This window comes from Entelurus aequoreus, linkage group LG13 (genome assembly GCF_033978785.1).
Source record: "Entelurus aequoreus isolate RoL-2023_Sb linkage group LG13, RoL_Eaeq_v1.1, whole genome shotgun sequence".
Taxonomy (NCBI): Eukaryota; Metazoa; Chordata; class Actinopteri; order Syngnathiformes; family Syngnathidae; genus Entelurus; species Entelurus aequoreus.
Genome location: NC_084743.1, coordinates 46832161 through 46848901, shown reverse-complemented (window position 1 = coordinate 46848901; position 16741 = coordinate 46832161). Strand labels below are relative to the sequence as shown.

The window sequence follows — 16741 nt, the reverse complement described above, 5'->3', positions numbered from 1 at the left end:
GGCAGCAGATGGCGGCAGTATTGACGCACAATATCTTCTTTCATTGTAAATTATCCACTCAACAAATAAAATAACGAAACAGTAAGATGCAAAGACTTAAGTCAACTTGACCATCATCTTCCTAGTTAGAGTTCCGTGCAGCGCTCGCAATTTGTTGAATGCACGATGCGCACTCTAAACTCCATTGTGTTTCTACATTTGTTGTGTTTGTTCTATTTTATGTTATGCTAAAATATACAATGCTATGCTAAAATATACAATACAATATACATTCAATAAGTTTGTTGATATGTTACCTTGATTTCGGCTATGGTGTCATTTTGATAACTGTTTTGTTTATATTATAATTTTAATATTTAAATGATGATAAATGAATGTGTTGTGGCAGTTGCATATTTCACCAACGCAACGGTTTGAGGAAACCCAGTTGCTTTTCCAAACATTTTTAATGGTGAACTGACAACATGAGAATCCTGTACATAACTGCTTAAAGTTGAATGACTTTGTTAAAACACTGAGACAAATTTTAAGTTCATTGTGTTCTTCATGTTTTTTCTGAAACTGCACCACTTTTTTCCTCAGAATTGTCCACTAACTTGAAGTGTTTTGCCACGAGGATTTTTTGTAATATGAACATTTTCAGAATGTGTTTGTTCTATTTTTGGCCAAAGTAAAACAAAGAAAACAATTTAAAGTTGTCTTCATTTTAAAGTTTTGATGCCATGATTTTACCAGTCCGGCCCGCGTGGGAATAGATTTTCTTCCATGCGGACTGCTGAGCTAAAATAAGTTTGACACCCCTGCTCTAGGCCCTGTTCACAAAATCTTTTTCAAATTGTTTTCTAGGGAAAAAATACAGTCTTATATTGTGGTTAATACAGCATTTTGCCACTTTCTTGTATCAATTTTAGCATTAAGATACCCATTCACTGAATAGGAATACGAGTATTTTGGGCCGCACTAGATTTGTAGTAAAAAGTTGTTAAACACAATTGAATCTATGAGGAAAATATCACCCCCTGTGGGCTACACGATTAAGTTTTCAGTGTTTATGAAGTAAAACGAGAATCTCACCATCGCAGATCGGGCAGCATTTATCATCTGGCTGGATAGTTCGGGTGCAGGTCAAAACCGGGCAGATTACTGGATCACAGATTACAGTTCGCTTCTACAAAGAAGAAACACAAGGTCTCCAAAGTAATTCATTTTTTCTCTACTTGAAAGACATTTTTTGCGGCTTAAACTGTCAAAGTGGCATTTGACTGTGCTTCCTATTCTTTACCTGGCAGCTGCAGGAGAAACACTTGTCATAGTTAGGAGTCCAGTTGGATCCGTGAGCATGGTGCTGGTTCTCAAAGAAGCAGGTGTGAGGATCATTCTTCAGCTCCTCAGGGTCTTTTACGAAAAGGTCATCAAACTCTGCTTCTTGTGCTCCTCCCTTGTTCCCATACTCACAGTTGTTGGGGACATGGACCTGGATTTTTTTAAAAATAGAAGATGGTAAAAAAGAGGATGGGATATTTGTGGTTTGTTTGCCACACCTTACTAGACTCTTTTTTGTTCCTAAGCAAAGCTTCTATGCGAACAGAGTGCCGTTCATGTGCTGGATCTGTTGCTAACAGCTGCCAGATGGGTATTAGTCAAAAGATGTGTGCATATAATTGTGCAGTGGCGTATGTGTGTGTGTGTGCATCCCCATAAACGCACTTTCCTGCAGCGATGCAACACCTGCTACCTGTGAATGTGTGCTTTTATGTGGACAGGTGAAGGCAAACTGAGCTATCACACGCATAAACACATTTACAAGAGGCCACCAAGGACTTACAAGTCTATCTAGCTCTTCTTGTATTTAGGGATTATTGTTGGTAGGGATATGGACTTATTTAATGAGGGTTTTGTATTAGTGCTGTCAAAATGAACGCGATATGTGCCTTTAACGGCACGATTTTTTCATTGTGCGATTAACGAACGGTGTGATCCACAGTTCATACTGTAGCGGTGGAAAAGCAGCGGCGATCCAGCTGATGTTGAGTCATAGACATGAAAATAAAAAAATATACATTGAACAGCAATATCAGCTTTTTAATATAGTTAGTTATTTTTATCCACTGTCGCTGTGAGATGAGTTATAACCTGAGTTCCTAGCTGCTAGCAGCAGTGGTGTTGCCAAGTCAGCTAATCACAAGCAAAGTTGGGCTTGTTTATTTTTTTAAGTTAGTTAGTCGCGGGTTGTGTTTTTTGGGTGGAATTGTTTTTTTAACATGTGGTTGCTTATTTGGGCTTGCTTTTCAGTCCCCACAATAAAGCAAAACACGACTGTACCATGAATTGATTAACGTGGACCCCGACTCAAACAAGTTAAAAAACGTATTCGGATGTTACCATTTAGTGGTCAATTGTACGGAATATGTACTGTACTGTGCAATCTACGAATAAAAGTCTCAATCTCAGTCAATCAATCAATGTACCAGTGGGTAGTTTGTCCTTTAATGGACAACATTTCCTGGTTGTAGCGCCCCCAGTTGACTTGGCACACCCCCAAGCACACACACGCAATTAATGCATGTGCAACTACACCATAGCCCAGACTGACAAGAAACAAATGACGAGACAGAGGGAGAATTAGTGGCAGAAATGTCTTAATAAATCAAATCTTAGCTTTGACTCTAGGTGACATATTGGTGGTTACAACTAAATAAGCTTGCATTTCAAGTAGGGCTGCAACTAACGATTAATTTGATAATCGATTAATCTGTCGATTATTACTCCGATTAATCGATTACTAATCGGATAAAAGAGACAAACTACATTTCTATCCTTTCCAGTATGTTATTGAAAAAAAACAGCATACTGGCACCATGTTCTGTACATTGGGGGTGCAGCATACACCAATAATAACACAAAAATGTAACTCATCAGATCAGAACTGAATCAGATATTGTACACGTTTCTGTTGTGAATAATAAAGGATTCATTTTAGGCTGCCTTTGAATAATAGCATGAAATATTCCAGCACCTTCATAACGTTTAATTATACTAAAGCGTCACTCAAATCTAAATAGATTTATACAGCTTTATCGGTCCCGGCTACATTGATCCATTATGAAACGAACCTGAGATATTTCTGTCCGTTACGTTTATTTTGAAATTGGTAACCGTTAGGGATGATGTTTGATAAGGAATTATCGAGTTCGAGCCTATTATCGAATCCTATTATCGAACCGATTCCTTATCGATTCTCTTATCGGGTCCAGATAGGTTGTTGTATATGGAAAAAAAAACACAATATTTGGTTTAACAAAAGCTCACTTTTATTATAAAATAAAAAAATAAAATCTAATAAATAAATAAATATTGACTGTTACCCACCTAAAAAAATAAAATAAAATAAATAAATATTGACTGTTGTTACCCAAAGTATATTAAGTGGGATTTTTCAGAGAAACAAATATATACAGTAACACAAAAACAACCCCTCTCTGTGATCACTATAGGTGTATAAATAATAATATAGTGTTAAATAAAATCAGTCCCTTGGGCACAAAACTGAAAATAATACAGCTCTCCAAAAAGTGCACTTAGTGCTGCTATTTGACATAACTGTTTGTTATGATGCTTTGACATTTTTGCACTTTATTTCTTTATTGAAAGAAAATTCTATGAAGAGAAAAGTTCTTTGCAAATGTGGTTACAATGCTAAAAAATGAAAAGTTAAAGCTAAAAAAAGAAATACACTTTGTTGAGTTAACATTATTTCTTTATGGGGGAAAATGTTATGAGCTAGAGAATATAACAACTACACTACCCAGCATGCAACGGGAGTTACGAGAATGCGCGGTAGCCCCGAAAAGTGTTGCATGTTGCCACGCTGTGAAAGTAAACGTCAAGAACTCAGCCAACACGCCTCGTCTACATTATTTATAATTAGACAGACAACACATCTACAGTGTGATTTTGTTTTGTTTACAAGGAAAGAAAAACAAAAGTTAAAAAAGGGAGATATGTTGTATATATATGTATGTGCTGCGGTTGTTTTAAGAACGTTGCGACAGCTGCCGTAAAGGACGTGCGTTGCTAGCCTGGTTGCTATGTTTCCGGTTGGTCGTAAAAGTGTTCGTCATGTGTTTTACCCTGCTAAAATCTCTCAGTAAAGTTATTCGATGGATTATAGCTTTTGTTTTGAACTTTATTACACCTTGGAGCGCTTTTTCCCGTCCATTGTTTTCCTGCTTTCGCTATCTGCGCCTAATGACTGAGCTACGTGACGTAATTTCTTGTGATGTCCCACGGAGCATTTCTGGTCGGGACGGGATTCGAATAAAGAATCAACTCTTTTCCTTTACTATAGTGGTCTCGATAACGGGTACCGGTTCTCAAAAAGGGATTTGAGTCCGAGGACTAGGTTCTTTTCTTATCAAACAACCGGGAAAACCGGTTTCGAGTATCATCCCTAGTAACCGTGCGTTTTCTCTCTCAAAACGGAGTCAAATGTGCCGGAGACACATTATCAGCCCTGCGTTGCAACAAAGGCATAACGTTAACGTTTTTACAAAAAAGCTGAACTCATGAATGCCTGTTGCCACTATGGACTTAAAAAGTTACGTACCATGAGTTCCCTTCATCCATGGCTCCAACATCTTTCCTCTTCAGGTGCTCCTGAAGCAATGTTGTATTTCCGTGCCATTTTGCAGGAAACGGTCTTCTTTGAAGTCTTTAAAGTAAAGTGTTCCCACACTTTTGACGACTTAGGTCGTACACTTTTCTCCATTGAAGCAATAACCTCAAGATATTTTTCCGCTGAACTATCGGTACTGTTTTCCTGCGCCATTTTTCGAATGTTTCCAGCAAGAGACGGCGTCGTCACGTGAGCTGCACATGACCACATCATTGGCTAGTTTACGCCACCTCATGAGACGTAGCCTCAGCGCCGCCCTGGTGCTGTTTTGTACTGTTTTTGTACTTATTTTGATTATTGTTTCTCAGCTGTTTGTAAATGTTGCAGTTTATAAATAAGGTTTATTTAAAAAAATAAAATAAAATTTAAAAAAAAAAACTGCGCATGCGCATAACATAGTTCTAACGAATCGATGACTAAATTAATCACCAACTATTTTGGTAATCGATTTTAATCGATTTAATCGATTAGTTGTTGCAGCCCTAATTTCAAGCTATTTAATTTCCAATGCTCCATTTTTCAAACATTTGTTTCGTTATCCAAAAAATTTGGATAAACATACTTTGTTATTTTTGTCATATTTTTTACGTCTCAAAGTCGTACTCCTCAATTAGCACGGCAGGAAGTTGTTATGTTTGCGCATGCGTTTTTCAAATGTTGCGTATGTGCAAAGGGATCGGGCAGCTCAGTAAATTGGGTAGTGTCAGATACGTGTATTTCGAGCTATCTCGCAAGCATGGTAAGTGTTAGCATGCAAATATTTAAGCCAATGTTGTAGGCATAAAACTTACAGTCATGGATAGTGACTTTCAAATTTTGGAAAAACACTTCAAAATTAAGGGAATTTGTGTTTAATTGTCATGTTTGTAAAGGCCAAAACCTTTGTTAAATGTGACAAATTATTCTTCTTACTTGGCTATATGGAATCCCACCTCCCATAATTCAAATTCTACTTCAACATCCTGTGGGGTGGAGCCAATTCCATTCAAATTCCAATTCTTCAAATTAATTGAATTGAAATTCCAAATTTGGAATTTTGCACAAACCTGGTTTCAATCCATACCAACCGTGTACTAAATGAGCTGACCATTCTGATGCTGAGATGGAAGTGGTTGAGTGTCAGAAAATTACTAATAAACAATATAAAATATATGTTTTTGCTTTTCAGCATTCACACTGCTACTTAACAGTAGTACTTTGCATACCCGTCCACGGATCTCTCCTCTTGGGTTCAGCTTGGTACTGACTTGGATGACGGCTGTTCCTTGGTCCAAGTGCTGCAGTAATTCAACACCGATGTCCTTCAACACTCCCTGAGCCTAGAAGAGGCGAGATGAGAGTGTATTAGCAGTACTTAGATTGTATTCTGACTCTATCTTTTGGGAATGTGGACTTTGTGCTGCATGAATCTTTCAACTTGAGCAGTGATTTACCTGCGATCCATAAAAACCGGTCAGCAGCCTCTTGTGACTGATGCTGCTGTCATCCATGTCTCCGATCTCAGCGAGGCCATGGAGGTGCGCGTTCACCGTGAGGTCATCTGCCCTGCTAAGGCCGGCCACAACAATCTCATAATGTAGGTGACAAAATTTGTCCACAGACACCCAGGCGTGGCCAGAAGCACCGGTTCTAATTGGGGGGGAAACAAAGTGTCCGGCCAGAGGCGTGGGCAACTCTGGAGGAGAGAGACAACAATTAAATGAGACGGTTTAATGTGTAATAGCTTCAATTGTGTCAAGCAAGTCATTTTTCAATAATTCATACCATGTCTTGGCGCCTCCAGCCCGCTGTAGGGCAGCGCCTTAATCTGGCCCCTCAGCTCTCCCTCTTGGTTGTGAGTTGTTGCCACGTTGATGAAGAGTTCGTTCTGCAGCAGCATGTGAATGTTGCGGGCCTCAAGGCGACTCCAGCTGCCCACTGCCCTGCCTGCGGCCTTGTTGTACTCTGGTGTCAGGTCATACAGCACTGAGCGCTTGTTTCGCCGCCGTGGCTTCAGCTCAATAGTGAGACCAACCACGTCACTGGTGAGACCCGCAACTTGAACCTAGAGGGAGGAAATAGGTTTTAGACTGAATCCCAATTCTTGCTCTTACCCTTGTCTTAACACTTCACCCTTGGTTTTGCGCCAATTCACCTGTAATGTTAAAGGAAGGGCTAAGTGCCAAGCAGTGTATAGTCCTCGAAACGGAGTGTAGTTCCGACCACACTTGTAACCAAAAGTTACGAAAACATGGTTGAGCAGAAACCAGATAAATGGAAGTAATTATAAGAATTATTGATTTTCATGATAAAGACACGTGTTTATCAGGTATTCAATCCTTTGCTATTCCATGCAAATATTGCCGTGTTTTGAATGTTGTTTTTATTTTGTCTAGTATTAAAAGACTGTAATTGGTTAAAAATGTGGCTGCTAGACTTTTGATTAGGACGAGAAAGTTAGATTATATTACGCTTAAACTGGCCAACCTGAACTGGCTACGGGTACACTTAAGATGCGACTTTAAGGTTTTATTACTTACGTACAAAATATTTAACAGTTTAGCACCATCTTATCTTGCTGATTGTATTGTACCCAACGTTCCGTCCAGAAACCTACGTTCCAAGAACGCCGGCTTAATAGTGATTCCCATAGCCCAAAAAAAGTCTGCAGGGTCTACATCATTTTCTATTTGGCAACAGTCAGATATACTACCTTGGTAGAAGCATTTAAGTCGCACGTTAAAACTCATCTATAAACTGTAGTTTAGATAGACTCTGTTTTAGAAAAGTTTACCTGCCTGTAAGAAAAGGTTACCAGTTGGCCATAGATAATCCCTGGTGATATACCAGTCAGGAGGATGTACTAGCTGTTCTACGTCATGACCCAGTGTGGACCACTCCCCTATGACCTGGATGGACACCTCTTACAATCCTCTGCTTGTCCCCAATAGACTTGACTATAAACAGTATCATGAATCCATCCCATCCATCCATATTCTACCGCTTGTCCCTTTCGGGGTCGCGGGGGGTGCTGGAGCCTATCTCAGCTGCATTCGGGCGGAAGGCGGGGTACACCCTGGACAAGTCACCACCTCATCACAGGGCCAACACAGACAGACAGACAACATTCACACTCACATTCGCACACTAGGGCCAATTTAGTGTTGCCAATCAACCTATCCCCAGGTGCATGTTTTTGGAGGTGGGAGGAAGCCGGAGTACCCGGAGGGAACCCACACAGTCACAGGGAAAACATGCAAACTCCACACAGAAAGACCCAGAGCCCGGGGATCGAACCCAGGACCTTCGTATTGTGAGGCACATGTACAATAAACCCTGTCCACCGTTCTGCCGTGCTGTGTATCATGAATAACTTGCAATAACTACCCACTTGGCATCCATTGCAGTCGGTCACCCAGGATGTGGGATCTGACTAGTGATGTCATTGTGGTTTGTGCAGCCCTTCGAGGCACATGTGATTAAGTGTTAAATAAATTATATTTGATTGATGATTGATTGATTTTAAGAGAGCAACACGCCTCCTCCCCACAATGGCTGCACCGCTTGACACAATAAAGTTCTGCTGCGCGGCACAACAAGAGGATAGTGATCCAAACTGTCAACTCGGTATCTTGCACACTTAGGCATCAGGGAAGTTTACCAACATACTCTTTCACAGTCACACTGGTTGTGATCAAGTTACATCAGCTTTTTAATTATTTTGCAAAAGTGATAAATCTGTGTTGTGCATAATAATCAAGAGAGAGTAACAAATTATCTATAAAGCTGACAACATAGTACACACATTCATTGTTTACTGTTTTCTGACAGCAATAAATCTAAGAAGTTAATACTAATAGTATACCACAATATATTGTACCTGACCAGACTGTCATGTAGCTTAACTTAAGATTTACTGTACATTTTTCATTACAAAAATCATTATAACCATTTTAAATGAAACAAAACATGTGGTCGAACAGTAAAACTGTCTTTAAAATTTCTGCCTGCCTCTCTCTCTGCCTTTATTAAACAATACAAATGTCAGCAAATAGCTGGACAAGGCATCAACTTTTTTTTTTTAATTGTTTGAGAAAACGTAGAACCACAGAGCCTGACTTACTGAATGTTTGTATTAAAACACATACAAACCTGATAGCGCACGCAAAGCTGATCTACTAAACGTATTGAAAGAGTGAGCAGAAAAAGGATTGCAATCCATTTATGTCGTCATGAAAATGCAGAATATATGATTATCATCCAAATGCCCATAATACTAGGAGTAGAAAATTCAAATCAAACTGTTCAGCACACACAGAGCGATTTATCAAGACTAAAAGTGTTCTGCAGTAGCTGTTTTGCGTCTGTTTGAAAAGTACATGCAAATTGTCAATTGTGCAGGAATGGGCGCGAGAAAGAAGGTGATCCCGCTGCAGCTCTGTCCTACATATGCTTGTCAACATATATGGACTGTCAAAAATAAAAAATATTAGATATCTCATCTATTCAGCATTTTCATTTTATAATTTAATAGCTGCTAGATGACTTAAGGGCTGATTAAAACAAATTCAGTTGATACGTTTTGGTCTGTGCTGGTGTTTTGTTATATAAAAATGTATATTATTAACGTATCTCCTATATGAAGAACTTGTTGCAATATGCATTTTTTTTGCATCTGGAACATTCCAGGGCACGCTCACAGTTGGTACCAGCATCTTCAATGAGCACATTTTCAGCACGCTAAAAAAGTGAGTTCCATTGTAGATCACACTGCAGGACTGCTTTTAAAATGCCCATAAATGTGGTACATGCCTGCTGCATGTTTTCAAATCATAGCAAATCACCATAGGCAGGAGCATAGCATGAACGTGCTGCAAGAGTGTATGCATGTTGAAAGCCGCGTCGTACACGGAAAAAAAAAACATTTAAATAAGGCGGTTTGCACCATCACATGCAACACGCCCACTAATAGTCATGCAACTTTAGTGTGTGCACGCTCTTTAGCACATGGTATTTGGCTCTTAGTAGATCAGGTCCATAATATGTTTTGCTGCGCTAATGTTGTGGTTAATTTAGCACTAAATAACAACAAGGGATTTGCACAAACACTGTTATTACCTGAAGTCTGAGAGTGCGGGTCAGAAAAGACATACAGTATGCAGCACACAGGAGGGGGCGAGCTAGAGGCTTGTGAACCCTGGGGGGTGAATTCTCACAAGAACTGAAGTAAATGCCCCGTCAGATATCAAAACAGATTTTGGAAAAATTGATGACAGAGTATTTCTTATTCCCAAACGAATGAAAAAGGACACTTTTCTTATGCAGGGCAAAACGGCATGTGTTTAAGAAACATTAAGGCTCTATCATTGCACGTGCCTGGTTTTGGCCCTCAGTTTCGAGGCATAAGACGAAAGCGTAGGGGTAAAGGTGAAGAATTGGGATTCAGCCTTAGTCTAGACCAGGGGTCATCAACGCGGTGCTTGTGGGCACCAGGTCGCCCGTAAGGACCAGATGAGTCGCCCGCTGGCCTGTTCTAAAAATCTTATAATTTTTTTTTTTAAATGTAATTTTTTATTTTTTATTTAATTTTTTTTATTTAAATCAACATAGAAAAAACACAAGATACACTTTCAATCAGTGCATCAACCCAAACCCCCCCCCCCCTCCATTCACACTCATCCACACCCACTCACACAAAAGGGGTTATTTCTTTCTGCTACTAATATTCTGGTTCCCACAACAAAGACAACACATCTGCAAGGAACATAGTCCATGAAACACACATGATTGTATGTGCTGCTGGTCCACTAACATTTTCATTAATTACTATTTTTTAAGTTATTATTTTTATATTGTTTTACTTTCTTTTTTATCCAAGAAAATGTTTTTTATTTATTTATCTTATTTTATTTTATTTTTAAAAAAAAGGACCTTATCTTCACCAGACCAGGTTGTCAATGAAATTAGATTTGTTTGAAGGGTTTTTAAAACCAGGTCCAGTCCAGATTATGTCCAAGTCGGACTCAGCAACATGTACACAGAAAAAAATTAGGGAACACAACAGATTGCATATAATTTATAAACAAAATTACATTTTCAAAATAAGCATTTATGTACAGTCCAGATTATGTCCAGGTCACTCAAATTAGGGAACACAACAACAGATAGCATATAATCTATAAACATAATTATACTTTCAAAATAAGCCTTTGAAAACTTCCCATCTTTTTTTATGTTTTTTGGCATCATTATCGTTTTCAACCATATAACTTTCTAAAGTTAAAAAATACTGAATAAATGTTTTAAAGAAAGTAATACTAAGTGAATATCTGTTTTTGGCCTTAAAAATAAACCTTTTACCGAGTACTATAATTAAATTGACTAAATCATGATTGTCAATGAACTCTCCTAAAATAGCAGAAACCACATCAAGCTTCATAAACAAATCAATCCTTAAACACATTTTTTCAACTTCCACCCAAAACGAACACACAAAATGACAATACCAAAACAAATGCAGGGTGGATTCAGACTCCTGACAACAAAATCGTCAATCATCTGACTCTGTCATATTCCATAATTTTAACATTTTCCCCGTGGGTAAGAAGTTATAAATAATTTTAATTTGAAAATAACGATTTTGCACATCGATAGTAGTTTTATAGATTAGTTTGAATATGGCATTCCATGGCAACGGGCAGTCAAAAAAGTCCTCCCATTTTCCATATGTGTTGTATGGGGCAGCCTTCAAAGATTTCTTTATTAAATAAAAAATTATATATTTTTCTATTTATTTTAGTTCCTTTTTGCTAACTAGAATTTATTGTTAGACGTTTACAAACTAATAATTTAGTAGTTCCATAATGAATTGTTTGTTTCCATCTTTTCCCAATTACTCCAGTTAGTTGATTAAATGAAAAGCTTGAGCAAGCATCACCATACATAGTTCTAAATTCATCATACTTCATAATTTTACCATTCTCATTGATAATATCATTGACAAAAATGATTCCTCTTTCAAACATATTTTTCCAAAAGAAAGGCTTTCCATCCATTACAATATTAGAGTTCATCCATATTATCTGCTGCAAATATTGTCTCTTTTTTCTGGCACATAAAATTGAAAACACCACCATGAGTGGATTGTTTCCTTTATGAACCCCGCCATGTTTCCCAGAAGACTCTCTGCATAAGAAAAATGGGAGGGGATCACTTGTAAAAAAGGAAACAATTTATTTTGATACAGTACATGTTTTTTGTCCAACAGGACACTTGTGTACCACTCAGTGTTTAAATACATCTTTGGAAAAATTGATGCTTTTAAAGACAGACACATAGCTTCAAGGTTGAGAAGTTTCAGGCCCCCATATTCATACTCATTGTACAAAACCTTTCTTTTAATCTTTTCTGGTTTGCCGTCCCAGACAAAATCGAAGACCCTCCGCTCCTAAATCTTAAAAAAGTTTTGTGATGGAGCTGGTATTGACAAAAACAAATAAATAAATTGAGGAATAATTAACGAGTTGACAATAGATATTTTACCATACAAGGTTAAGGATTTCCCTTTCCATAATTGCATAATTTTGTCCAGCTTTCTTAGTCGATTATCATAATTTTTTTAGCCTAGATCTCCCAGATTCTCTGGGACAACAACACCAAGTATGTTAACTGGTCCATCTGTCCACAAACCAGGCACTTTGCATTCCATTCGAAAGGACGTTCCCTTTAGATTTCCTATCCTTAACATTTTACATTTATCATAATCAAGCTTAAGGCCAGATTGCTGTGAAAATATGTCCAAAAGATTAAGAAGGTTCGCAAACAATGAGGAAAAATCTTATCTTTGTGAATCAGCCTTTTCTGACATGAACTTCATCAAGAACAAACACAGAACACGCCTCACTGATGCACATCTGCAAGACTCACTCAGAGTTGCAGTGTCAAGTTATACACCAGAGTACAACACACTAGTTAACAGCATGCAATGCCAGGCTTCCCACTAACTGACAAAGAAACAGATAACAGATTTGGTATCCAGTTCAAAGTGTGACATGATTTATTTAAACATTTGAGAGTTGACTTTTGTATTTTACATGAGTTATTATTTGTACAAACATGGTGCAAAGTAATTCATGATTTGTTAAAAAAATTTAGTGGCTAGCTAGTTAAAATGGGATATTGTGATTTCACAAGACTGTCTTAGAAGTGATCATTTGAAAATATTCAATTTGAAAAATGTGCACTTAGAGAAAATATAAAAATAAAGTGTTGCATATTGATATTTATCTGTTTCTATATATATTTATTGTGAGAAATCATTAAGATGATCAGTGTTTCCACAAAGATAAATATCATTAATTATTAATAATAACATAGAGTAAAAAGTAAATTGAGCAAATTGGCTATTTCTGGCCATTTATTTAAGTGTGTATCAAACTGGTAGCCCTTCGCATTAATCAGTACCCAAGAAGTAGCTCTTGGTTTCAAAAAGGTTGGTGACCCCTGGTCTAGACCTATTTTCTTTAATCATGCATCAGTTTTGGCGCTATAGTTAGATTTTCAGTATCCACAGTATATTTGCACAGTACTGTGCAAAAGTCTAAGGCCATAGTTATATTTATTTTAGCAATGCAGATGTACAGTATCTATGGAACCAGATCAAAAAATGGGGTATTACATTTGTATCTGTTCATTATTGTGTTAATTTTTGGTTTATTACATATCCTGCTATTTACTGCTTTCCTCAAAGCTCACTGTGGCTTTGGAGGAACAGTGTTTAAAATTTTACATGTCATAAAAAAAAGAAAAATATAAGTGATGAAAAAAATCCATACCTGATACTCCAGTGTGCCGTTATTGTGGAGGTTAAAGACGGCGGAGCCTGTGCCTCCAGTCTTCCCAGGAGTTAATGCATCACCGCTGGACATCACACTCTGGATGGCTGAATCACACACAAATTAACTTATATGAAAATCTATGATTACCAATGTTAAACACATACCTCCACAGAGCATCAGCAGTTAGGTCTGACAGCACGCAAAATGAGGCAATGATTACTGTCGAATTTGCTGCTTTGTTGAGGGTTAAGACGAGGGGCTGGTACATTACCTTATACTCAGAGTTAAAGAAGGGGTTTATTCAAATAAACAAACATTTTTGGGATATGTCAGATTCTGTGTGAGATATTGCAGAGCTTATATGATCTGGTAATACGGTACATGAACGAAAACCCACCCAACGCAAAGTATTGGTATGAGGTAACCCTTGCTGAATGTGGTAGGATTAAAAGGATTGAAAGAAATTAGGAGCAGAAGGGGATAACACTGTATGAAAAAGAAAAGGGGACGGAAAAAGCCAAAACAAAAACAAAGATACGCCCGGACTGAAAGAAGAAGAGATGGAGGAAAATATGACGGGGGATAGATTTAAAGGACCGTGTTGTGTTGAAATTCTTCATGCATTACATCACAACGCTGGAACAACTGACACGGACTGGCAGGTCCAGCAGACTGTGACCTTAAGAGCCTGTAAACCACCTTCGGGCATAAGTGTGTGCATATGTGTTTGAGTTAGCAATCAGTCTTTAGGAGGTCTGAGTACCCTTACAGTATGTCCTACGTTCATGTTCTGTATCAGGTGTATGGGCCACGACTGTCCTACCACCTACACACAGAGAGTTTTGGTGGACCATCGGGGTAAATAAAAGGCTAATACATGTTTTGAATAATATTACACTATTCACAAAATATTAAGAATATTAGGAATGTGTAACTAAAATGGAGCACTTATTGCAGGGGGTTCATTTAAAATGAGAAACTGATACCTTTTGTTTTTGGTCTGTTTACTCTGGTTTACGTTGGCACCGGTGCCATTTTTGGACCAAGCTTTGGTGCCAAACCCGACTAAAGACACTGGTGCCTCTTTTCCACTGCAGCAAACTTTATTGATGGTGCAGGTTTTGTTCATAGCCAGTCTTTTACCGATGTTTACCGCAATCTGATTCTACACCATTTTCATTTTCCGCACAGGCAATTAGCACTCTAACCACAATCATGTACTTCAACAACGAAGCATAGATAAAAATGTAACCCAACACATTGCTCTGCTTCAGCTAGGATTTACGAATCCCATGCTAATATGATATTCTTAAAAATTGCAAGAAAAAGGCCGTTCCAGTTCAGAACCCCTGTGGAAATTTGAGAATGGAAAACAATAGCTCTAAATACCTCATTTGAGCCAGCTCAGAACAAGCTTTTGTGGAAAAGTGGAGATAGTGACTCTGAGGTACACTGAAAACTTCTGTTTGAAGTCTTACAATGGCAAGGTACCCTTGATCAGTTGTTAGGTGAACAACATAATGAAGATGATTCCTTTAATATCAATTCTCATTGAAACCAGGACATGTATTGGTCCATTCATAGATCACACACCTGATTTTTTTCTTTCAGCTGAGATAGACATGTGCATTCAAATGTTTGAAGTTAAAGTTAAAGTTAAAGTAAAGACGGTCAGATTAAGTTCACTTGTAAAGGCACTTCAAGTTCTCCCTGACAAATTTTACCTGAAAGCTGAACATCCATAACTGTGAGTAGTGTAGTTATCATGATAATACAGTAGTGTGAAGAAAAGAAAGAAAATAAACCATCATTTAAAGATTGCAACAGGAGTGTCTTGATCCAATATTTAACAAAAATGTGCTGCTATTTTCTGCTTTTATTGTCTTTTGTGTCCTGTATAGCACCATGGTCAAGGCAAGTTGTTTCATATGTGCTATATGAATAAAACTTGACCTGACTTGATTTGATATTGATCCAATATCAAATTATATCAACTTGCATCTAAACTGCAACGCAATATAAGCGCTTCGAAAGAAGCAGTCCTGCAGCGAGTTTAATTGTACAAATTTGAAAAGAACATCTAAAAGTCCTCCAATAAGCACACAAGGTTAGTCTCTTATTGCATTTTAGTGGAATAATTTACAAAACGAAAACATGGTAGTATATAGGCTGCCATGAGCTAACAGCTACACCACAGCTAAGCACACAATAGCACACAAGCTAAATATAAGTAATAAGTCAACATTGCTATCTGAAACACAACATTTGTCAATAGAAACAAGTATCAAATAATTATAGTTGCATATTACTTACAGATATAAAGACTCAAAGGCCGAAGCCTATTAGACAGTATCCAGTAACAAACATGACCGCATCTTTCAGATTACTTCATCATGAGTTTAGTTTAATTAATAATTGTGACCACTAGGTATCACCAAAAACAATTACCACTCTACTTAAACTTAATGACAGCATACATCCATTCCAGACGGTTGATAATGATTCATACACTACCGTTCAAAAGTTTGGGGTCACATTGAAATGTCCTTATTTTTGAAAGAAAAGCACTGTACTTTTCAATGAAGATAACTTTAAACTAGTCTTAACTTTAAAGAAATACACTCTATACATTGCTAATGTGGTAAATGACTATTCTAGCTGCAAATGTCTGTTTTTTGGTGCAATATCTACATAGGTGTATAGAGGCCCATTTCCAGCAACTATCACTCCAGTGTTCTAATGGTACAATGTGTTTGCTCATTGGCTCAGAAGGCTAATTGATGATTAGAAAACCCTTGTGCAATCATGTTCACACATCTGAAAACAGTTTAGCTCGTTACAGAAGCTACAAAACTGACCTTCCTTTGAGCAGATTGAGTTTCTGGAGCATCACATTTGTGGGGTCAATTAAACGCTCAAAATGGCCAGAAAAAGAGAACTTTCATCTGAAACTCGACAGTCTATTCTTGTTCTTAGAAATGAAGGCTATTCCACAAAATTGTTTGGGTGACCCCAAACTTTTGAACGGTAGTATACCTACCATATCAAACCTTTTCTAACATTCCACACTACAAAAAAATAGTAAAGTAATAATTATGTATAATTCATGTTGATATCATATTGAGTATATATTTATATATACAGTATATAGGTGTCTGCAAATACTCAAGGCTCCAATATCAGTATCATATCGGAAGTTAAAGAGAGTTGTATTGGGACATCTCTACACACATAGAACAGTACACAAACA

The 16741-nt window shown here is 37.6% G+C and overlaps 1 protein-coding gene across 1 annotated transcript in view; it reads right to left on the bottom strand.

Annotated features, from left to right (window-relative positions):
- LOC133663022 (chordin-like) overlaps positions 1 to 16741 on the bottom strand; it is a 65169-nt gene that overhangs the window by 26433 nt on the left and 21995 nt on the right. The window contains exons 11-16 of the mRNA XM_062067203.1: positions 13489 to 13595; positions 6440 to 6719; positions 6109 to 6350; positions 5881 to 5994; positions 1283 to 1474; positions 1075 to 1168 (exon numbers count right to left, since the gene is read on the bottom strand). Of these exons, the coding sequence (XP_061923187.1) occupies positions 1075 to 1168; positions 1283 to 1474; positions 5881 to 5994; positions 6109 to 6350; positions 6440 to 6719; positions 13489 to 13595 (1029 nt within the window). The remainder of the gene's footprint in view (positions 1 to 1074; positions 1169 to 1282; positions 1475 to 5880; positions 5995 to 6108; positions 6351 to 6439; positions 6720 to 13488; positions 13596 to 16741) is intronic.